The 24,651-nt window shown below is 44.6% G+C and overlaps 1 protein-coding gene across 2 annotated transcripts in view; it reads left to right on the top strand.

Moving 5' to 3' along the window:
• The window catches only part of INTS13 (integrator complex subunit 13), a 327,931-nt gene that overhangs the window by 83,031 nt on the left and 220,249 nt on the right, over positions 1 to 24,651 (top strand). For both annotated transcript variants that reach the window (XM_085652788.1, XM_085652789.1), the window contains exons 6-7: positions 4,329 to 4,419; positions 16,045 to 16,173. In XM_085652788.1, the coding sequence (XP_085508914.1) occupies positions 4,329 to 4,419; positions 16,045 to 16,173 (220 nt within the window). The remainder of the gene's footprint in view (positions 1 to 4,328; positions 4,420 to 16,044; positions 16,174 to 24,651) is intronic.

Genomic DNA, 24,651 nt, shown 5'->3' with positions numbered 1-24,651 from the left:
ATAGGTGCCACCCAGGTGCTCTGACGTCAGTTCTTTTCTTTCTGCACCAGCCAGCACTGATCCAGAGAAGAGCTACCCTTCTGTCCTTTTTTGACAGGCTTTTGTTTGACATTTTGTTGATTATTTTTGAGCTTTACTTCCTGGTGTTAAGGATGTCTTTGCACAAGTTGGGCTTTAAGCCCTGCGGCGGCTGTCACCTACCGATGTCTGAGACTGACCTGCACCTCGTTTGTCTTTGGTGTCTGGAGCACAACTATGACATCTGATTTCCATGCCATGGCTCCGAAGGCATTGAGGGAGCGATTCCTGAAGCTTCTAGGGGCCCAGCATGCGACTTCATGGAAGTCAAGATCCCAGTCAAGGGGAAGGTACTGAGATTGTTTGGGAAGCCCTAAGTCCTCCTCGTCCCATTCGAAGTCCTTGGGACCCTCAGGAAGAAGGGACAAAAAAAAGCAAGAAGTTGAAGCGCTCTTCGACTTCTCCCTATCCATCGGCTAATGAGACAAGGGAGCTTTGGTGTTCTAGGCCTTATCACCCGGAAACTGCACTCTGGCCGGCTCCACGCTACTCAAATTTCCGAAGGCTGGAGCAACCCCCCGCATAACTGAAAGAGTTCTATGAGACCATGCACCTCATATTTGGGCGATCTGACCCCGTTGATGCATCTTTGGGCCCTGCATGGTAGGAAGGGGCCCCATCTGGTTCTGCCAGCAGCTCCAGCTCTGGTGGGGCCCCAGGGATACATTCTTGGATCTCGATCAGCAACCTTCCACAGGCCAATGCTGATGCTTCGGGTGTCATCCCCAAAACTGCACTGGAGGGGTGTTGCCCAACATCAACTCCGACATTGGCCATGCCTCCCATATCAGAGCTTAACCCTTTTTTTCCATCGGCTAGGCCTTGGTGAAGACTGTAAGGGTCACTGAACCTTTTAAAATGCCAGCCGCATGAGGAACAGAGCGTGAACTGGTGTGAGGACCTGGGTGAGGCCAGCGGCCTGGATATCTCTCCAGATGCTGGTTTGCTTTCTCCCCCTACCACGGCTACAGCGGAGGGAGCTTCTTATGCAGTGGGGGTGTGGAGGGCACTTGAGGTCCTTCAGCTACCCATGGTGGTAGTCAAGACTAATCTCTTGACAGACGTGCTGCAACTGGAAGTCTCCACGTCAAAACCCCTACTCCCATTCAGTGGCGCACTCACTGATGTCCTGTTGGGTATTTGGTCCAAACTCAACACAGGGGCTCCTGTGAATAGGAAGATTGCCCACCGCCATCACCCGCACCTGGGGACACAAACTTCCTTATGCAACACCTTACCCCTGGGAGCTTAGTGGCCCAAGCCTCCTCCTCCCAGGGCGCTTACCCGACTGCGCCACCGGATAGGAAATCCATGAGGCTGGACTCATTTGGGAAGTAGATGTTTTCTTCCGCCAGCCTGGCACTACAGTCTGTAAACACCACATGCCTTTTGGGCCATTATTCCCACACTTTGTGGGATAGGGTTGTGCAGGTGCTGCCACGGAGCCGGGAGGCGGCCCGGGCTGTACTGTCCCAAGCAGTCACTGACATTAGAGATGCAGCAAAGTTCACTATTCAAAGCAGACTTGACACAACTGACTCGCTAGGCAGAGCAGTTTCCACAACAGTGGTCCTTAGGTGCGACAACTGGCCTTTAGGGGGAATGTCCAAGCTTTCCTAAAAGACATACCCTTGGATGGCACTTGTCTGTTTGGAGACAAGGCAGATTCGGCACTCAAGCACTTTAAGGATTCTCGTACTTCGGCCAGGTCTTTGAGCCTCTCTGCTGCCCCCTGTCCACCTCAATCTACCTTTCGTGGCTATGGAAGGGGCTTCCAGCTGCGCCAATTCTTGCCCAGCCACTGTGCCATGCAGGGTCCCCAGCCTCTGCGTGGCTGAGGGCCCACAGATCTTGTGGATCAGGTGGCCAGCGGTCTGGTCAGTCTCCCACTTCTCCTACTGCAACCATCCCCAAACCCTCCCAGTCTGCTCCGTTATCACCATGGGCACCCAGTTGGCGGCAGGTTTCGCCTTCACCCGCCCCACTTGCAGTCCATAACATCTGACAGGTGGGTTTTGCAGACTGTCCGAAGGGGCCACTCCCTCTCCTTCGAGACTACCCCTCCCTCAATGCCACCATCTCACAATTAGCTGATGGAGGATCTTCTCTCTATTCTCCGAGAGGAGGTCACAGGTCTCTTGGCCAAGGGAACCATAGAGAGGGCTCCGGTGCCAGAAGTAGGATGTGGTTGTTATCCCCGCGACTTTCTGGTTCTGAAAAGGACAAAGGCCTTCGTCCTATCCATGATCTACGAACTCTCAATCTTTTCCCCAAAAGGGAGAAATTCAAAATGCTCACGTTAACTCAGATATTGTCTGCCCTGGAACCAGGAGACTGGATGGTAGCGTTAGACTTGTAGGACGCTCATTTTCATATTCCTGTCCTGCCTGCTCTCCGGAGCCATCTGTGGTTTGCGGTGGGCCACAAGCACTTTCAGTTCACCGTGCTCCCCTTTGACCTTACCAGCACCCCTCGGGTGTTCTCCAAGGTGATGGCGGTGGTCGCAGCTTATCTGTGGAGGTCATGGGTGCCAGTCTCCCCTACCTCGACGACTGGCTGCTGAAGGCTGGCTCGCCCCAGGCTGTCATCCTTCACCTCCAAACTATGGCCAACCCTCTACACTTTCTAGGGTTCACTATCAAGGTGCCGAGGTCACAGCTGTTCTGCACACAGTGCGGTTTGGGAAATATCCTACCAACCAGCGATTCTGGGATATTGAGGCTACAATGCCGATATTTCAGCCTCTATCCTGGGTTTCGTTGAGACTGACTGAGGATGCTGGCCCTCATGGTCTCCTGCCTCCTGCTGGCCAAGGGGCACCTATATAGGTGATGCAGACGTCAATCCCTGTGCAGACGGTGCCACACGGAGCCAACCAGCGCATGGAGTATTGCTCGCAGAAAAATCTTCCCGATCCAGTCTGACACCTGGGAAATTCAAAGGTAAGGAATCCGTGGTTAGATGTCTCTATCACATATGTTTACTATATGGTAACAGGCTGCAGCCAATGATACATGAGAACCAGAGGAACACACAACATGGCGTCACACCGGCCACCCTGCCAGCGTCCATACACACAGGGCAGAGCACAATGCAACACAACAGTACCATTCACCTACATGACGGCAAGCAGACTCTCTTGTGCGTAACAGCATTACACAGGGTAGCAACATAGGGCGGTCACGCCGCAAGTAACATATATATATTTATCTTCACGATGCGTAGATGTGAAGTTCAGGATAGTAAAACTAGACCTACATATGTGCACGCAGCCTTCTCTGTATTTTTGGCTTACATATTCTGTCAGACAACCTTTTCCAATGTCCACTGTGCGGCTTTTTTTCGTGTTTATGTTCCCTGCTTGCCATCCGAGTTGACCAGTTACAAATGACTCCCACTGCGAGTTTTCGCACCTTGACTGCACGGAAACGAAGAGAATCCCCCTCGGGTGCAGTTGTCTCCCAGTACATGCCGATGGGAGGGGGGGGGGTAGGGGGTCTGTGTTATTAGCAGTAGAAATGCCATTTTGCCTCTGCCACAAAGCATTTTAAACTAGGAAGCATTTGAAAAGGGTGAACTGGATTCCATCAGCGCGGGTCCGCAGCGCCCAGCCCATTGTTAGCTTGCGCTAAGACGCGGTGCACTTAGTACCTTGCACTGCTGACTGGCTTCACAGGTAAAGGAGCCTTCAGAGAGACATTACCGAAGGCAGGGGTCGCAGAAGAAGTCAGTGCATCTCTTGTTAGAGCTCCGTGCAGGGAGGAAGTAACTGACTGAAAGTGTGTCTCAGATCCCGGCTCCACACTGACACCCCTGGTGACCTTGTTCTTTCAGGGAGACAGCTGTTCTGAGAAAAATGAGTCACAGGTTGCACCGAAGTTAGAGTGGGCACTGGTTGATGGGCAGAAGCACCCGCGCATATAGAATGAGCCTTTAATGTCATACTTTATAATAAGTACTTTATTATTATTACAGTTAATTAAAGCCATAACATACAGACGTATTAATAAAATTCAAGGATAAAATATAAGAGTTAATAGAAGCAGAAGAAAAAGAATGAGCCAATATTGAAACGTATGTTACCCAGGTTTAAAAAGTCCTGACCATAAGACTGAAACTTAACTTGACCTGTGACACACTGTATTATATGAAAAACGTACAAACATATGTATTACTTCATGAATGTTTTATAACTATACGGTATGCATAACTGTTTAAAAGCTATACTAAATGAACATTTTGTTTCATAGTCTCATGCAGATTCAGAAATGTGAACTCATCCTAATCCACACTTACCCAGTTGGCGAGGATAGCCTTGTGTCGGATCGTCCAAAGAAAGAGGTTGGAAACACTCATAAATATTTATGTGCTCTTTATTTGGGACATACTGAGGTTCCAGCGTTCATTTATGAAGCATATAGTAACACAGTATGGCAGAAGTTTTGTGATTTAATTATGTCCGCAGCTTCCTTTCATTAAAGAAATGTTTTTTGTACACAATCATAGAGGCTCAAAATCAGCCCATATCATTCATTGAACCAGAGCTGCAAGCTTCCTAGGGGCGTGTTGTTGCTTTTCTCTTATACGTTATCAATATTTTGATTGGGCACAGCAAAGTTATCTTGTTTGGTGTATGTTGTCAGGTTTAGCAGTGTACTAACACGTGTAACAAAATGAACAAAAAACCTCTGTGGCTCTAGCTTCCTGGGTCTTGGTAACCAATTGAAAGGGTTGTCTAAACTGAAGTAGATTTAAATAGCATAGATTCTGAGCAAGTGTTATTCAGAACAAGTTTCACAGTGATGTCACTCAGGCTGCAGGATCTGAATCCAAGTGTTTATTATGTATTACAAATATGTAGCTCAGTTCAGTCTCCACACGCACCAGGTTTGACACTTTTGCTTAAAGTATAAAGCAGGATTTAAAAAGTCTGAGGTTGTCACCATCTTTTATAGCGCAATCAATTTATTGTTAGCCACCAACAGCATAAATTTAATGTAAAAGTCACCAATGACCTCACAATATTTGGGAGAATGAATTGGGAAGAAGTAAAAGAATACAAGGCATTTCTTTAGGGGGCTTCAAACTACTGACGTTTTCATAGTTGTGATTTTGTTTCAACTCGTCTGTGTTTATGAGCCTGCTGAATGTTTAAAAATCATTTGATGTAACTTGTGTTGTTCCTTCCTAGAGATCCGTGTGATAGTGATGATAATTTAATAATTATTCAGCTCTGCCAATTTTTGTGCTTTTGCCATATTCCTTTGTAAAAGTACTTTTTTAAATTGGTTATTATTGCTGTTTGTAAAAGACTGTACAGAGACACAAAGAATTAATGGGGCAATCCACTGCGGCAAATAAATGTATGCCTCCCCATCAGTGCACAGATAGCACTCACTCTACGCACTGTAGCAGTATGTATGTATAGCCATACAACCATATTGTAAAAGTACTTTACTCTTGTCACCTGCGCTTTGTAATTGATACTTTGAATTGAAGGCTGCTCACCTTTAGAATATCCTCGGGTACCAGACTGTATCCAGAAGATTTAAACAGAATTGCTCCTGCGTTCCAGTAGATAGCGCCAGACAGCTCTAAGTTGACTTTGTTCATCACCAGAAGTGACAATGAACCCACAAATAAGTGCCAGTGCGCATTGATGTCCGGTCCTTTCTTTGCATACCTCCGTACACGAATCCGAGGTTGCTTCAGTTGACAAGTTTTTTCTTAAAATTCTCCATTTTTTATCAGTGTACAGGGAAACTATGTCCCATCCTAAAACTAAAGGCTGTAGCAACTGCCACAAAAAGATGCCTGCTACAAAGCCTCAAGAGGCATGCTTCCAGTGTTTGGGGTTCAGGGCACAAAACCCAAGTACTGCTAGGAAAATGCCCTTTTGAACCCCTGGGCAATCCCGGAGTGTGAAGCCGAACTCTGAAAGAAGTCACAGAAGCCCCACTGGAAGTCAAGGGTGTGGAAACTTTCTTGCTTTCCAGGCCATTCCAGCATCACCTACTTTCATTTACCCATCCTGCAGTCCCACAGATTTTACGAAAGCTGCAGGGTAGGCCAGGAGGATATTCAGTTTGCTCTGCTTCTCTTCAGCCTCGTTAGTGTTCATGAAAGTGATGGTGGTTGTCACAGCACACCTTCGGAGGTTAAGGATTTCAGTTTTCTCCTGCCTCAACAACTGACGGTTTAAGGCAAGCTCCCCACAGTCAGTCATAGACTGATTCCAGACGAAAGTAAACATCCCGACTTCATTGAGGTTCACTATCAACATGCCAATGTCACACCTGACTCCTTCACAAAGGCTGCCTTTTATTAGAAACGTTCTGGATATGGTGCGGTTCTATGCCTTTCCTCCATCACAACTATCCAGGACATTCAGGCTATAATCCTAGTGTTTTGTCCTTGGTCTAAGGTGTCAGTGTGAGTGAGTCTCAGACTTCTTATCCTCCTTCATACTGCTCTCCTACTATGCTAAATGGCTTATCTGTCGTGGAATCTGAAGTCTCAGTGGACCTAGCACATGTGGAACCTGTCGGATTCCAGCCAGGTTTTGGAGAAGACTTCAACAATATTTGCAGTGGTAGCTCAACTGCAGTTGGATCAGAGGCAGACCCTGCTCCCTTCCCCACTCATTAACATAGCATGGTCTTGCACCCAAAACCGCACAGTTAGCAACTTGATGTATGTAGACTGAGCGGTAGCATTTGACTGTGTTTGATCCTCCTCCTGAAGTTGTGTATGTCAGTCATCCTTGCTGCCAGACATCCCACTGCCACGTCTGTCTATCCTGGGTGCTTGGACATGTTTGAAGCCTTGCAACATGGACCAATCGTTACAAGAAGAAATGTCGGCTGTCTTGTTTATTTTCTCTCTGGCCCAGCAAGGACTACCGTTGACCACTATTAAAGGTAACTTGCTAACTCCTTCGGTCTTTTTACATTTGCTGGACCAGCTGTCCCTGTTGAAATCACCTGTTGTAATGAGGTTCCTAAATGTTTAACTCCTATGTTTCAACCCAGGCCCTTTGTCATGCTATGGTGGGATCTACGTTTGATCTTCACTTTTACCCCCTTCAAACCCAATGCAGAGCTGTTCACTACATCTCCTGACTCTGGAGACAGTGTTCTTGGTTGCAGTAACATCAGCTCGTCACGTGAGTTAACTCCAAGCTCTCTCTGTGCAGCTGTCTTACACCAACTTTTCTCAGAAAAACTAGTGTTGAGGACCAGGTCGGCCTTTTTGCTAAAAGTTGTGACTGCTTTCCACGTTGACCAATCCGTCACTCTCCCAGTGTTATTTGCTCCCCCTCGAAAGAGGAAGTGAGACTCCTTCAGCTGCACTCCAAAAGAGCTTTGAACTGCCTAGGAATCGTGGTAACAGATCTAAAACCTTTTCACTCAGTCACTCATGCATGCTCAGAAAGGTACACAAGAACTATACAAAGGGGCATTTCAATATTTATTGAACCACTGTGATTCTTGTATAAAATGTATGCGCTGCAATGATTAATAGATAGCAGATGAAAGTGATTAGCAGTAAAAGATCAGTGAAAGGAATAACCTATTCCACCATTGTGCTAAGACAGTGTATATATGCTGGCATATAAGTACTGGGTATAGTGTACTCCTGCTATCCGCTCCTTAACCTAGTTGCCTAGGGCAGGTATTCTGCCAAGAATCCCCTACTGGATGATCTATCTCCCCATTACCTGAAGATAAGTGAATGCAGGTCCCGGTCTTGGTCACAAGTTGGACATCCCTTCTCGCCGAGGGTAAACAGGAATCAGCTGGGCTGAGACTCTGACACAGTGACTGCGCAATGATAGCGACCAATCTAAAATACAATGTTCCTCTAAAATACAATTTCTGAAACAGAGGAGCACTTTGCTACCATTGCAAGGTTGCTGTGTCGGCGCAATCATGGCCCTATACAGGTGGGAAACTAAGTGTCTACCCCCGGCAAAATCCAGCAGTGTCCTGAACATGTCAGAGGAAGTCTGGACTTCTGGTAGGTTGGCCAGATATCCCAAACTCTGTCCATGATACTTGCGTACAATAGGCACTGTCCCCAACCCACACCGAAGGTCACCTAAGCTGCTTCGAATATATTGAGCGTCTCATTGGGGTACAGGTCCCCCAGGGTCAATTATCCCCCCCTCCCTCTAGGCACTGACATCCACATAGTGGTCAACAGACGGAATGCTGGGAGCTCCCGAAAATTGAACACTTGTGCACAGGGTGCGCGCCCCAGCACCACTCTCACCCCTTGCTCCTTCAATGAGGCTGCATGTTTGATCATATACGGCACCGCTGTATCACTTCTCCCACCACTATGGGGCAGTTGCAGCAGCTTTACTTCATGGAGTCATCTGCGAGTAAATCCTTCTCCCGGTTGTCCCCATCTGACGACCATTGTGCTGCATGTTGCAACAGGGATGCTCAGCAGTACAGCTCCATATTGGGCAGTGCTAGCCCACCCTCCATAGGTAAATGAAGAATCTCTGAGGACACTCTGCTCTTGCCTCCCGCCCACACCACAGTCGTTAGTAAGGAATGTAGGTGTTTGAACACTATCCTTGGCAGTGTGTCTAAAGAGTGCTGTAGGGCTTATAGGCTACGTGGCAAGAACACCTTCCTCAGCACTGCCACTTGTCCCATAAGGGACGGGGGAAGCGTGTTCCAGAATTACACAGTCAATATTGTATTGTTTCCATTTCTGAACTTAGTGCGCAACCACTATTCCTAAATAGCGTAATTATTCGGTTTCCCAAAACCTTGTTTCTTCGAGCTGGATCACCTAACTTTCATCAAAATTGGCACAGGTCACCTGGGGTATTCTATTTTTTTGTAAGTTGTCTGAGATCTCAAACTTCTGCAGTATATTCCTTCATCTAGATATTATTTGTTTCTCTATGGTGATGTTGTCTGGCAACACTTTCCCATCTCCTTCAGTATCTTTCAAGAAGTCTCCTGGTTATTTTGTAGTTGTAGTTTGAATTGCATCTACTTCTCTGCCATGTTCTCTTTCTGCTCTTGCGCCTGTGGTTCTCATTAACACGCGGTCTTTATTTATGCTATCTTACCGTAAGATTGCAAAATTATTAATATTGCAATAGTGTTAATGCTATCAGTCTCTTAGATTGGTGATGCTAAAGTCGCTGTCTTAGGTCTAGCAGCTTTCAACAAAAAAGGGTACAGGTGAAGTTAATTTGTTACTGAATGAAGAAACCAGTCAGGGTACGACATCAGCCCGTTTCAGGACAGGGCTGATGGTGGTTGCAGGATAGTTAAAGACTTCAGTGCTAAGTCGCAGGTGGATATGGGCTTCCCTGTCCTCATATTTTCTTGTGCTTAAATGTGTACTTGGTTCATGCAGGCTGATGAGACTCTATTTTGTATTTTTATGAGGAGGTTGTTTTTCAGTTTGACCTCTTGCTTTTTTATCATGGCCTTGTAAGTTGTGCATTCTCCTCAAGTAATATGTGGCCGCTCTACTTTATGGCCCTTTTTATTTCCTGATGATGCAGAGTCACTAACGAGACTCCACTTCACAGCTCTTCTGTTGTCAGAAAATATCCACTGTTGTCTTAGCAGTCTCCCTCTACAAAGTTAATCTTTGGACCCTCATATAGGTTGACTGAGCCCATGTGAAAATGCATCAAATCTAAGTTCAAATGGGACTGTATAATGTTTTTTTTTCGGTCTACCGACAGAATGAGCTAAGCGAGACACAAGGAGATAATGGATGGAGTGCTGACATTTTTCAGACACCTCTAGTCACAGATCTGGGTTGACTCCATCATCATTCTCTAGCTCACTTCGCCACCCCAGTTCAGACCCAGCCATATGCAAACCAGTCTTGATCCTGTGCCTCATGGGAACAGTCCAGCCCGAACTGCCAGGCTAAAAGTGTGTGTTTTTATAAAACAATGCATGAGGAGGTAGTTTTTAGGTCTCGCTGGCTATCGCGTAAGTGATCGCTCAGCGAGACTCTTGTAAAGGGGCTCCCAAAAGCGGATTGCATCGCGAGCACGCGCACAATCACGTGAATCGTGCCGCCATGCAATCCGTTTGGCATCCTACTTCAAAGGGTCCGCTCCCCCGCCTGGAATGCGCTCCCCCGCCAAGCGCGCGCGCCATGCTCCGCCGGGCTTGTTTTGTTATTCCGATGCTCTCAAAGCACCTAAGCAGCTGGGACAAAAAGTCCACAAAATGGCAATCCCGCCTTTGATGCATAATAAAACAAACCAAGTCAAAGGCCTCCTCCTGCCGGCGGCCGCTCGTCTGCTCTCGCTGGATCAATGGTGCCCAGCCGCGCGCGTGTTACTTCGCCACAACTGCTCATCTATCGGCGCTCCTGAAATAGCGCGGGGGGAGGGGGTACAATACTCCAAAACAGATGCTCGGTGATGAAGTCTAGTCTGTAATTTACAAGCGAGTCTTGTTTATTTTATACTGCGCATTAACATGCAGGGTGGCATCGAAACACAATCATGTGTTTGTGTCACCCTGCTGCAGAGAATGCCCACATACACCGACAGCTTTAATTCCTGCCATGAAATCGCCACGGCCGCTTCCACTTGAAGTGGCCATGGCGATTTTTCGTGGCAGGAATTAAAGTAAATAGTGCGCATTAACATGTGCGCGCAACTTTCCCCTTTCCAGCAGCGCTTGAAGCGGCCGTGGCGATTTCATGGCAGGAATTAAAGCCGTCGGTGTATGTGGGCATTCTCTGCAGCAGGGTGACACAAACACATGGATTGTGTTTGGATGCCACCCTGCATTTATTAGCGGTTCAATCCCGTCCTTTTCCCCGTGCATTTTTATGCCGAGGGAAATGGCATTTTTTTGGGACCAGCGCTCAGTATTTTCACACGACTACCCCAGCCAGTCCGGCTTCTAACGTCTGTTCACGCCACTGCAGCCTGGCCTCCAGATAACGGCGTGGCTCGGGAGGGGGATGCGACCACATTTCAGCCGTCAATATATTTTAGTTGTTGGCCTTTCGGCTATCTTTGCATTTACAACTGGGGCATTTAAGTGCCGGCAAAGCCTGAGACATTTCCGGGTACTGCACCCGCTCCAGACGCACAGGAGTGTTTAGACCTCTTGTGTGTCATACTCTTGTCACAACTGTACACAGCTGCCACCTGTGCCAACGCAGTTCTTTCTCACAAAACGATGATTTTTTTAAAGTGTAGAATGTCTCCTTATCTGACTCACGATGCTTTCCACTTTTGAATCGCCCTTAACTCTGCCACTCCATTCTCACACCTCTTCCTATTCCCCATCTCTTCCTTCCTTTGCTATTTCCTCTCTCCTCCTTTCTCCGCTATTCCATTTGTCTCTTTTACACTTCACTGTCATACGCACCCATATAGCGCCTTCATTCACTTTCTCCCTCTCCCTAATGCATTATGCCTACCCCGTCTACACTCTTTCATTCACCATCCATCCCTCCGTTCTTTCCCCTCCTACTTTCACTCAGTCATTCCATTCTTACCCCACCTTCATTCCCCTCCGTTTACTTTCGGTCCCGAGAAACTGTACTCTCCTCCCCGCCCTTCCATCATCCATGTGTTCTCCCTTTCTCTAGTCTCCTCCTTCTCTTTGTCATCTTACCCTTTCCTCTCACTTGTTTTGGAGTAAATGTAGTTAGTGGGATTGGTGTTACAATAAAATGTTGGGCCACCTTCAAACTGTTAAACTTTAGAGTTATCTTGATAGATTGATAGTTATAATTACAAAAAAACAACAACGTTAAAAAAAATTCTTGCGATTTTGCCAACCTGTGTTTACCGGTATTAATTAGTAAATGAGCACTTTTCTGACTTTCTGACACCCCTTTAAATGTGACTTCTCTTGGTGGATCTACACAAAGGTGAAAATGGCAACAGCAGCCTAAACATGCGAACTGTCTCCCAACTTTAATGTTATCTTGACAAATGCAGTCCAAATTATAGGTACGTTATAATAAATCTGTGTGTGCGGTCTGCACACGTTCCTGGGTGTGGTCTGACCAAGATGTGCACTGCAGAACTCCGTACCAAAATCACACAACACTGTACAATACTGGGTAATACAATCCAGAACTCTACGGTGACGTACCCAGCCCATCTGCGGATTGACCTAAAATTATGCTCTACTCGCAGAATGTAAACAGAGGCCCATAGGTCTCCCATATACAGAGCACCTGGTATTAGGAGGGAGGAGAAGAGGAATAGTCCAAATTATACAGCAAGGTTGAATAAATTATGTGGCAACAAAAAGCAAATTATGCGGTATCATGCAGCACTGCATAGCCGTCAGTACCGGAAGAAGGCATCTGCTCACAGCTGCTGGTTGCCACGGAGTCAGATTTCACTTTAATGGGTAAATAGAAATGCTTGTTGTACAATGCAATAGGTCTTGCATTTACGCAACTTTCAGCTATTGGCATTGTAAATGACAACTCCTTTTATGTTTTGGTTTTTAAAACAGAAATAAAAGGCACTGTCATTTACAATGCCAATAGCTTAAGGTTGTGTAAATGCGAGACCTATTGCATTGCAAATGCTTGTTCACTTTGGCCTCTTGCTTTTTTATCATGGTCTTGTAAGTTTTGTATTCTCCTCAAGTAATATGTGGCCACTCTACATTATGGCCCTTTTTTATTTCCTGATAATGCAGTTTCACGAACGAGACTCCACTTCACTGGTGCCTTGGCAGTCTCCCTCTACAAAGTTAACCTTTGGACCTTAATAGGGTGACTGAGCCTATGTGAATATGCACCAAATCTAAATTCAAACGGGACTCTAATATTTTTTTTCTGTCTACTGACAGAATGAGGGCATGAAATCCTGAACTCCGCCTTTGCAAGTCCTCTTGTGATGTTGGGTCAGTGGAGCCCACAGTTTTTGCTCAGGACCACATCCTCTCAATCAGCACAGCTAAGGCTTGGAGGGTATCAGGCAAACTAATTCTATCCAGCCACCGCTGACTCTGCTCATAGTTTCATCCTTAAGCACAGCATCTCCACCCTTCTGTCAAGAGTGTCAGTCTCCTTCTCCCCTTTCCACAGAAAACAAACAATGCAGTCCCTTTTTTAAAGTAATATGTCGACCAGCTAAATGCTGCTCGGGAGCTACATGCCTCTGCTCTGTAATAATTGGAATTTTGTTACCCCAGACTACTGATTGAACCGAACTGTCTGCCCTTGCTGTCCATTTGTGTGCAATTCAATATTTCAGTAATACGATTTAATCATTAGCACTTAAGGTGTAGTGCATGGCCACTTTATTTGTCACAATATCTTATTTTGCCCTTTAAATAATCTTTGAAACCTTCCCACTACTTCTGCAGTGGCTTCTCTGGTCCAACTGGTCTTTTTATGAAATGTTGGAAGAGACCCTGTATGATTGAAACCTTTTCCAACACACCCCAAAAAGTTGCTGGAAGTATTATATTGTTTGAAACTGCCTTAGACCGTGTGGAAGATGGGAGACCCAATTTTACCCAAACAACTGTGTGTCCAACGAGGAAAATCGCACCCTCCTGGCACTCCACAGATGTTTTGATAATAATAAGTCCTTCAATCGGCATTTTGGCCTATTCGTTTCTTTATTCTTATTCAATTTTCATTTGAATCCTCTTAATATTATGCAGTACTAATGTTAATTTCACATTACACTGTGCGTACATCTGAACAAAGTTTTAACACAAACCCCGAAGCATTTCGGGTGTTGCCCTTCCTCAGGGGGTATAACTGTAAATCTTCAGCAAAGGTCCGCGTAATGAAACCTGGAATCCCGCATGTGGATCCTCGTTGGAGGACGTCCTTTTCATATTGATGCAACACACCTCATGATAAGGAGGTGATGCCCACTGGCACCCAAAACTGGAGAAATCTGCGTGTACAGTTAGTTTGTACCCTGGAGTGCGACTGCAATTCTCATTCTACCCAAACAACTGTAACACAATGAAAATGATCCTTAACCTTTACTGGAAACCAACTTATCACTGATCTGGAGATCTACAGGAGAGTTAGAGTACCCGCTGCTTATAAGCCAATTGATACTAGCCAACTAAAATTAGAAGTCACCAGCATCCTCTGTATTTCATGCAACTTTTTGAATGGAGCCTACAATAAAAGAAGAAAATGCTGCATTTTCCAGCATTAAGCCCTGGAGTACTGAATGGAATATATGGGTAGACCCTTGATAAGCAGCTACTGATTGATAGCAAGGATATAAATGATGTTGGGGATGTTACAGAGCACTCAGGTGAGATGACCAGAGAACATAAGTGAATTTTGTGGGCAGTTGTGCAAGCTTGATGCGTTTCACACACAGGACCCAATTTGAAGTTTCATCCTGGTCTGGGAATCGCTGTGAACCATCTGCTACTTCTGCACACCATGAAAGTTTCCCTAGCTGCACAACTAGTTATACGTTTGGTGTGAACTTACAAGTTGGGTGTGGCTAGATTGATACCGGTCCCCACCCCACTCACAGTGGTAGCAAACGACCATGTTAGGGTAACCTCACTTGCAGGTATAGATGGACTTTGCACACAAGAATACGCTTCCTAGAAATCATTCACACATGTACCTCCAGAGGTTGTGTGTAGAAGTAACTTATTCTAACGGATCCTCACACCAATAGCAGCATATACATTCGAGATTTCTGATGGTACATAAGTGACCTAATCGATGATGTGTGTTTTAGTAGAAACTCACTGTCCCCTCCCAGCAAAGTCCACTAGCTGTTCTGCCTGGAAGAGAGAAGACCCCTTCTTGCCACAATACCAGCTCAAGATCTTGCTCAAGGACAATCTGTAATAGAGGGTTCTAATTTCACACAAGGAATAGTAGTCGTAGATCTTATGTAAACTAGCAGAGGGACAGTGACCCTAATCTGGATGACTACTTCCATAAGGAAATAGGCCAGAGTGCGGTGACTTCCCCTTGTGTTCTCCTTTAGGCACTCACAGAGTGTCCTTTCATGTTTTTGCGGAAAGTTCTGTAACACAAAAAGCAAATGAACATTAGGATCATCAGGGGATGAGTGGGGTGACAGTTGTTTTTCTTCTAACACTTATAACTCAGTTGTTCAAAAATTCGTATTAAGTTTGGTAAGGTAGCACCCACAACAAAAACAAAAGCCGAATTAATCCTCAAGATGATTTCTTTTTTCTTAGTCTGAGTTTCCATTCTCTTCATTGCTAGATGCATTTCATTTTTAAAAACAAATATTATGAGCATGATGTGTTATGAGGACATTTGCCTAGTTAAGAAGCAACGGCTGACTTGGTCTCATTATTTAGCTAGAACTCCTGATTTCGCATGATTGAAATTATTATGGTACTTGTAGACCTGCATTAACAAAGCACAATGCCTTTGTGAATCTGCTACTATAGTGGATCTGAAGATTGGGATCCTGCATGTAGCACAATGTAATGGTAAAGCTGACTTCTTTATCTGTAGCTTCTGACATCACTGTATTTTGCTGTAGGTCATTAGAAAGTTCCCTTGATATGTAAGAGATGGGTTATTGGATTGTATAGAACATTAGAAACAATAATCCACTTACAGTATTTCTATCTCCTTCTTATGGACAACTAAATCCCGCTTGCATTTTGCAGCACAAGCTTTTACATATTACAAGTTTCAAATTAGGAAGGCTTGCTTTCTGTAGACACCGCTCAGTTTACGTGGCCTTTACCAGATCTTGTTTGTGCTGCCTCCAAATGATCAGTCTGCTTTTCTGACTACGTCATTTTGCCCAGTTCATACGTGTAGAAATTGGAGGAGATATACAAATGACTGCCCCTTGAACATAATGACTAAAGCCAGGTTCATACACTCTGCTCTGCAATGCTAAGATTTTGCTTATCTTTTGTCGATTGAGTTGTGAAAGTCTAAATGTTTTCTTTTCATGTTGGATTCCCTGTTTACATTTTTTTAAATCATTTTCAGCTTTCTTCAGTTTTGACCAGTGAAGTACATAGTGTTCGAGCAGGACGCCATCTTGCTACCAAACTAAATATCTTAGTACAGCAACACTTTGACTTGGCTTCAACTACCATCACTAACATCCCCATGAAGGTACTCTGACTTCCTCTACTGATTTTAATGTGCAGTCAGTTGCATCTCTCGCTAATATACTTTGTTTTTAACATTTATTTTAATTCTTAGTTTTGTTTTGCATTGTTTTCTCTTCATAATCATATTTTCTGTTTTGCTAGCCCACGTTCAATGTCTGTGACCAGGTCAGTACATTTTATGAAAAAGGAAAAATACTAATGAAAAAAGGCCCCAGAACAAGCGGCTGTATTGTACTGTGCCCCGTTTAGATGTAGCCACCCAGGAACTATTGCTGTCTGATAACTTTGCCTCCATGTTTTGTGTCTGTCAATTATTTTCCTGTAGTTTGCCAACTAGCTAATTCTTACCCTGTGTATTTTAATAGTACAGTAGAATGTTGCTTCTTCAGTTTCATGTGCATGCCACTATAAAGTGTCTACAAAAGCACGCAATGTTTTGCCTTTCAGTTATCAGAAGCAGTGAAATAGAATTCTCTGAAACATTATTGGCATTTTGACAAATATATTAGTTACTTTTTTGACTACATTTCGTCTGTTTTCTTATTTGTAAAGATAGTTAGGAGAAGCGTCAGGTGACCATGTTGCCGAATACACGTGTAACAAAAGCTAACTGCTTAACAAATATATGAATGTTTATTTTTCCCTGTTTTTAAAAATCTTGATTCTCGGAAGACACTGTTTAAGTGTCTTATATTTCCCTTTCACTTTTCCATTCTTGGAAGATTATAAGTTGGGGGAAATGGGTTGATGTGGTTCACGCTACATAAAAATAATCTTCATTATTTTAATTAATTTCACACTGAGCAATCTCTAATCCGTCATGAGGAATAAAAATGTGCATGGTGTTGTCAAAGGACATCTAGGAAATCTTTAATTGAAGAGCATATAGTTTCTTTGAGTTCTTTTCAAGCAGGTTTATTCATTTTAGAAGGATATGCAATAAAAAAGTTTTGTTTTACTTGAGGTAGATGTACCAGTTATCTATCTTGGCATAGAGTAGTCAGGATTAATTTAGAGGTAATGTGTAAAGTATTTGTGCAACACTGCAAACCGGGAACAGTGAACACACCACAAAAGGAGCCTACAACAGACTTAAAAAATAGAATAATTTTTAATTAATAAAACAAGACTAAAACGATAAATTCCAATTAGTAGAACGGGAGATATTGAATTTTAAAGTCTATTGTATAAATAGCACAACGCGCTATTGGGTATATCTGCCCGCCCCGGACCGGAACAAAGTCACAAGTTCAGGTCGACCACAATGGTGCACAAGCCAGTTACATGGACCCAGTTAGGCCCTCTGAATAGAGTACCTGGTTGCATAGCATTGAGTGGATCCGTGTCGAAGATGAGTTGTGCAGCCGAAACAATATGTCTGGTCCAAGTTGAGGCAAGGCTGCAGTGCAAGATCGTGTTGCATCGTTGTTAAGGACCCTGTTAATGGGGCTTGTGATGCAAAAGCCTCTGCATCAAGGATGCGGCGCAAAACTGGCGATGCATCGGTTCTGAACAGTTGCAAGGCTGCAATGTGGAGTCCGGCGTCTTCGTCAAGGCTGGCGTTGACGAGAGGTGTTAGGATGTAGGCTGTGGATGCAACGCGCTACTGGGCCAATGCGTAAATTCTGAGGACTGCAGAGGGCATTGCGGGTCTTTGTGACGGGTCAGGTTCACATAGCAGTAGCGATGCATTAGTTCTGCTCGTGGATGCACCGTTCAGCCGAGCAGATGGGTCAGGGATGCATCGCTCAGCAGAGAAAATGCGTCTGTTCTGCTTGCAAGGACCTTGGACCCACTTCCAAGGTTCCAGGACTGAGGTGGTCTACCTGGCAGGGTAGACTCACAGATGGCAGAGTCCGGGTGCAGGTGGTTGGAAGCCTGTTATGGCCCTGAGGCTTCAGATCAGGAGGCCAGCCAACTACCACTAGGAGTCACTCTGGGTTGAAGAGATGCAAGTCCAGTCCTTATCCTCCAGGCAAGAGGACAGCAGGCAGCAGATCAGCACAGCAAAGCAGGAGTCCAACAATGTGCAGGCCAGCAGAGTGGCAGTCCTTTAGAAGCACAGCAGTACTTCTTCCTGGCAGATTATCCACAGGCCTAGAAGTGATCTGAAGTGGTGGTGTCTGAGATATTTTTTTTTAATACACAGTTGCACTTTTTAATTTGGGAGAACCTTTTAAGAGGTATGCCTTTGAAGTGCACAGATGCCCGGACTTCCCTGCCCTGGCTCAAGACTAACTATAGGGGGTATGCAACCCTTTGTGTGGGAACAGGACACAGCCTATTTAGGTATAAGTGAAGCTGGATCCAGCTCCTCCCTCCCATCATGCAAGTGATGGCCCATTCAGTCACACCTAAGCTCCCATTGTGTGTGTCGGTTTAGGAGGAATATACAAAGCTCAACTTTCAACCACACCCAGTTAGGTGAGCACAGATAGGCTGCTGGCACCAAGTGGTTAAGGCAAGAAAATGCAAATTTTTTAAAAGTGGCATTTTCAGAATTGCATATTTAAGATTTCAAATTAGTATATCAGAAACACCAAACATGAACTAGTGATATCTTCCCATTTGGAATTAACACATAAAATGTAATAAGGTAATCCCAATTTCACCCTATGGGAGATATAGGCCTTGAAGCAGCCACTACCAGGACATGTAAAACTTAAAAGTACATGTCCTGCTTTTTAAATAAATTGCACCCTGCCCTCTGAGCTGTCCAGCGCCTACATATGCGTGATGTATATATGTATTAAAAAGGAAGGTATGAATGTCAGTTTAAACAGCGCATACAGACTCTGCAATGGCAGGCCTGAGTAATGCGGAAAGGGCTATGTAAGTAGGTGGCACACCAGTTCTTCAGGCCGTCTAGTAGCATTTAATGTACAGGCCCTGTGCACATGTAGTGCCACTTTACTAGGGACTAATAAGTAAATTAAATATGCCAATTTGGGCTAAGCCAATATTTTTATGTTTGGAGGAAACGGCACAAGCACTTTAGCACTTGTTCGCACTGGTAAAGTGCACAGAGTCCTAATATCAGAAAAAGGGAAGAAGGAAGGCAAGAAGTCGAGGGGAAGACCACCCTAAAGCTGACAGGCCTAACAAAACCCATTTAAACTTACTGGCTCACAGATTCCAATGGGGAAACTAGATTAATAAAATCATGAGTATCTTGCTTTTTAAAACTTTTCAGACCTACCTTCCTTGTATTGGTTTCTCAAGGTCAGACAGTTTAAGCCAAGGCATGTTTATATGTATCTGTCTAAATATATAAATACATATATATAATTATATAGTGGGTTTTCGTATATTTTCGATTTACATATATTTAAAACTAAATACAAACAACATGTGTTTCTACAACATGTACCTATGAAGTCACAATACAATCCTAATTTCCTAGTAAGCTCTATCTCACTTGTATACTATATTGAGGTTCAGGTCAGAGATGTTCATGATGGCTGGGCAGTGTTAATATTTAGTAATGGCCATCTACTTCAACAAACGTGCTATAAAAAAAGGTCCATGTGAAACGCTTTTCAAATGATGTACCACAATAAATCTGGGTTCTGATTAATAGTTTATAGAGCAGGGATCCTGTGTGGAATCCTGCTACTCATAACTATAAGCTGTGCAGTGTTTCCCCACTAGGATTTCTCTGGTGCGGGAACACTCAACTGAGCACATTTCACCAGCCAGTAAACTTGGCCAGTAAAATTATATGCAGAGATTCTGTGTGTAAGAAAATACCTGTCACTCGTAATCTCTGCACATACTTCATCCTCACACGTAATTGGGCCCTTAATGGAATACCTTGAACTGCATAATTTCCACTCCGAGGCATAGGTAGGTTCCAAACCTTACTTGAACAAAGAAGCTTTCACATCGGTGTATTTTTGGGTATTCATAGGAGAAGTTGTGGACTACCTCAGACGAGACCGCTGATCAATGCCACATTATTTCATTTCATTTCATTTCAAAATACTTTATTCAGTATATAAAAATACCATAAAAGTGCAAATAAAATGGATCATAATAAAATCAGGCCACATTAGTCCATCCACAGGGCTCGACAAATCCACTCGACCGCTCGCATTTGCGAGGTAAATTTAATGAGGTCGAGCTATTTTTAGGTCCTACTCGCCCTTTCTGGCGAGTAGGAAAACATGCTAACTTTTGTCCTCTGTCTTTGAAAATGGAGAAAATGTGACAAGATAACATGATTTAAAGGCCTTTTTATTGCTCACAAAGCAAATGAGCAATAAAGATGCCTTTAAATCTTGTTATCTTGTCACATTTGCTCCGCTTTCATAGACGGAGGTCAAGTAGGTTACTGTTAGGTCGAGGAGATTTTTCAAGGTACTAGACCTGCAGGACTAGTACCTTTTTTCAGATTTTTCGAGCCCTGATCCATAATTAAAAACCCCTTAACATATAAAATTCATATTTAGGGCCAATACAGGAGTAGCCTCACCAATCACAAAAATTCAGGAGGGATGCATCACATAATAGGAGAAATGCAAAACAATTCAGCATCTTAAAATAAGTGTATGTTCAATCCCTCCTGGATTAAGCGAACCATTCCCCTCATCAAATTCATTTTAAGGCCTTTAACAGAATCGCGCTAGGTACCACATTTATTCACCTAGTACCTCTTGTGTTTCTAAGTCTGACAGCTGCCCTCAAAAAGTTTACAGTGCAGAAGAGAGTTCATGCATCTGGGGACAATTTTAAAAACAACAGGGCCACCTTAGCGTGTTTAAATCTAGCATTTTTTAAAATACTTTTTAAAAACAAGCTCCTAGGATATTAATAAAAAGGATATAATGAAACAAAGTGAAGGGTATCCTGCGGAGACCGGTGGTCGCAGCCGCACGGACCCTTCAACTCTATAGATAGGGTATATCCTGCTGGATCAGCTAATATGTGATGTAGAAGATTAAACCTGAAACGTGTCATTAAAAATCTGTCATGGGCATTATATAAATGAGATAAATAAGGCTCAATACCTGGACATGATTTAGTCAGGAGGTGTTCTTTGACTGTTGTCTTGACCAGCTCCCTACCTTCCCTAAGTGATGTAACATATTTCAGGTACCGATCTTTCACCAAGGCCTTATCCTGGACTAGCATTTTTGTGGGGTTATTAAAAAGGTCTGCACATCCTATGCATACTAGAGACTCCTTTACATACTTAAGCCAGGGGATGTGCAGTCCCCGGTCATGGGCAAGACAGTCTATTATGATCTGCTTGCTAAATGAGGCCTCTGGGTTTGTCCAAATTTTGGCCCAGCAGGTTAGGGGTTTGACTTCCAACCTGTCTCCAAGATAACTAACACCCAATTCTTCATGAATGAGATGTGACGGTGTACTCTGGGGCACTTTGAGAAGACGCCGAAGATACTTGTTTTCTTCGGTTTGTAAGTGCTGCGTATCAATGAAACCCCATACCTCGTTTCCATAGAGAATTTCGGCACAACACATAGAGCTGTATAGTCTCAATATTTGCTCCGGGGACCAACGCCCCAGCCTACGTGCAAAATTCATAATTGACCCGGAGCAGCTCGCTAGTGTGCGACATTTCTGTTCTAATAGGGCTTTAAAGTTAAGGCGTGTGTCAAATAAAATCCCCAAATATGAGAACGAGCGCACCTTTTCCAGATAATGAGAGCCAATCAAATAATCATATTTTTTGTTTGTTTTTTCCCCACTTCCATGATGTAGGATTTGGATAGATTGGGGGACAGGTCTAAATTCTCCATAAAGGAGACAAAGCCGTCTATCAGGCCCTGTAGCCCTTTGGGTGTTTGTGCAAGAAGAACCGCATCGTGTGCATAAAGCAGGACGGGGATCCCTCTTGATCCAATCCACGATGTGTCAACCTTCAGGGCCACAAGTGCCTGGTCCAGACTATTTATATAAAGAGTAAATAAAAATGGAGCCAGGATACAGCCTTGTCTCACCCCAACGAATCAGTGGTGCTTCCCTCCTGATTATATCTAACTGAGGCAGTAGTATTCTGATGCAGGACTCTTAGAATGTTAATGAGTCCAGGGTCCACACCAAGATCGCCCATAATTTCCTACGATTAACTCGATCGAAAGCCGCGGTCAAGTCCATGAATGCCAAGTACACAGTTTCGTAGCTGGCAATAGTGTACTTGGCTACCAATAAGTATAGATTAAGACATTGATCTGTTGTTGACTTTCCTGGCCTAAATCCATATTGAGTGTGAGTGATAATGTGTTGATCCTCAGCCCAATTCATTAGCCGGCTGAGGATAGCCCTTCCCAACATCTTTGCCGACACATCAATTAGGGAAATAGGCCGATAGCAAAGTGGGCTATCCTTATTACCCTTCTTAGGTCTCGCCTGAGCCAGCGCTTTAGCGCTGCTCTCGCGAGAGCTTTTGTAAAAGGGGGATCTGGAAGTGCAAACTAGTGCTTTTCAGGCCTCCAAATACAGGGCATGTGCGCCGGGCACGCGCACCATTTGGCAGCCTGCCTGATCACTTTCACGGCCGCTTTGATGTTCTCAGTGAGCCGCGCGGCCACTGAGGACATCAAAGCGGCCGCGAAAGTGCACACCATTTGCCACCCCCTCCCTTATCCCTCTTCCTGCTTGGTAACCCTTTTAAGTATGTACCGTCTCTGATGGCTCCCTAGCCAGAACACACGCCTCCCCTTCTCCTCCCCACGCCCAGGTACCTTCCTGCAAAATCACTTTCTAAAGACGCCCCCATAGACACTGCCCAACAGTTCCAGCGCATTGAGTCCAAACAGGGATCAGCAGTCGCTCTTTTGGCTCGCCTCTTTGCCATTCGCCAGCCCAAACACTGTATGCAGAGCCAGGCGCATCCCCCCCTACACTCTCCCTCACAATAAAGTTTGCGCACTGGCTCTAACTTCGCAAAATGTAAAAGCAAAGATATCTGTGATTGGATGAATGTTCTTTTGGCCGACGAGCCTGCCCTGGCAGCGACTGCGGCCTGGCCCGTCTAACTCACTTGGCATCAACCCTTCTCGCGTATTTTACCTACATACTTAGCGAGTGGGGACCTATAACGCCAATATGGCGCTTTACGGCAACTTTAGGGCGCTTCTTTGACGCTATAAAGTAATAACGAATAAAAAGCGCAGGTGTTAAGAAGCCTTCTGCAGCGCACCGCCAAGATTTTGGTTGCCTCTGGGCGCCTCCGGGCTGAAGAGACTGGACCAATATTGTACAAAGCTGAACACTTGGTTTAGATGGCTTCCGAGCACTTCCAATTGTGAACTAGAGGCTACAGGGCGGGTAACAAATAAAGCCATGTGCCCAGGATCACACGGCTTTCTACAAGCTTCAATTAATAATATTGTGTCTGAAATGGGGGCAAAAACCGCTCAGTCTTCCTTTACATCTTAAAACACGTAGAGAAATGTGGCGACGCGTGTCTTATGCCGCCCCAATGCATGCCTCAAATGGGCAGATTACAGATTTCTGGCACGGCTAAGTGTGTCCCTCACCTGTCTCCAGCCCACAGCCCCTTCCCAAAGCATGTTTAAATAAAAAGAAATCGCGCTCTCTGGAAACACTTGCACCTGCAACAGCTTTGTAAAAATGTACCAAATCTGCATAATCCCATCCCAGATAAAAATAACCTCCAAACTCATCCTGTCTCCAGACATTGCAAATGGGCCGGGAAACAAATAAAACAAGCATTTGCAATGCAATAGGTCGTGCAGTTACACGAGTTAAAGCTATTGGCATTGTAAATGACAATGCCAATAGGCATTGTTATTAGCAATGTCAATAAATCAAACTCGCGTAAATGCGAGACCTAATGCATTGCAAATGCTTGTTAAATATGGGATCAATTATGGCTGGAGACCATGATGGTGGCATACCTGTGTCTACTGCTGCATTGATGACTCTAGTCAGGATTGGAGCCCAAAGATCTACCTAGCTCAAGAGAAGGTTGGGTGGGACCCCATCAGGACCCGGGGCCTTGTTACGAGTCAGGCCCTCGATTCCTGCCTTAATCTCGCCCAAGGTAAATATTGTCTGGGTGTAGGGCTCCAAACCCCCCCCAACCCCCGCCGCTTCCGGCTGGTCATCCGTCGGGCAATGATTATAAAAACCACGGAAATGCTCATACCATAATTCCGGCAGAATATGATTAGCTACCCTTGGTTTATTTGCCTCTTGGAAACCATGCCACATTAGAAGTTAAATCTTGTCCAGGGTAAACTAATATTGGAAATATTCAATAATATGGGATTAAACCTGCCACTATTCATGAGGAACTGAAGTCCAGCAGAAACTGCAATTGTACTGCTGAAATCTAAAGTGTTAAGTGGATTTTGGTGGTCATATTGACACCTTTCAGAATAAAGATGTGGATGTCTGTCTGTCCAGTGGCCATCTTCAGTACATGATTTTATACTCACCACTTGCTGCAGAGAAATGTCTTTTTTCTAGAGATGCATGTTTTCAGAAA

Source organism: Triturus cristatus, chromosome 4_1 (assembly GCF_964204655.1).
Source record: "Triturus cristatus chromosome 4_1, aTriCri1.1, whole genome shotgun sequence".
In the NCBI taxonomy this organism is placed as follows: domain Eukaryota; kingdom Metazoa; phylum Chordata; class Amphibia; order Caudata; family Salamandridae; genus Triturus; species Triturus cristatus.
This window is presented reverse-complemented; position numbering and strand designations above follow the sequence as displayed.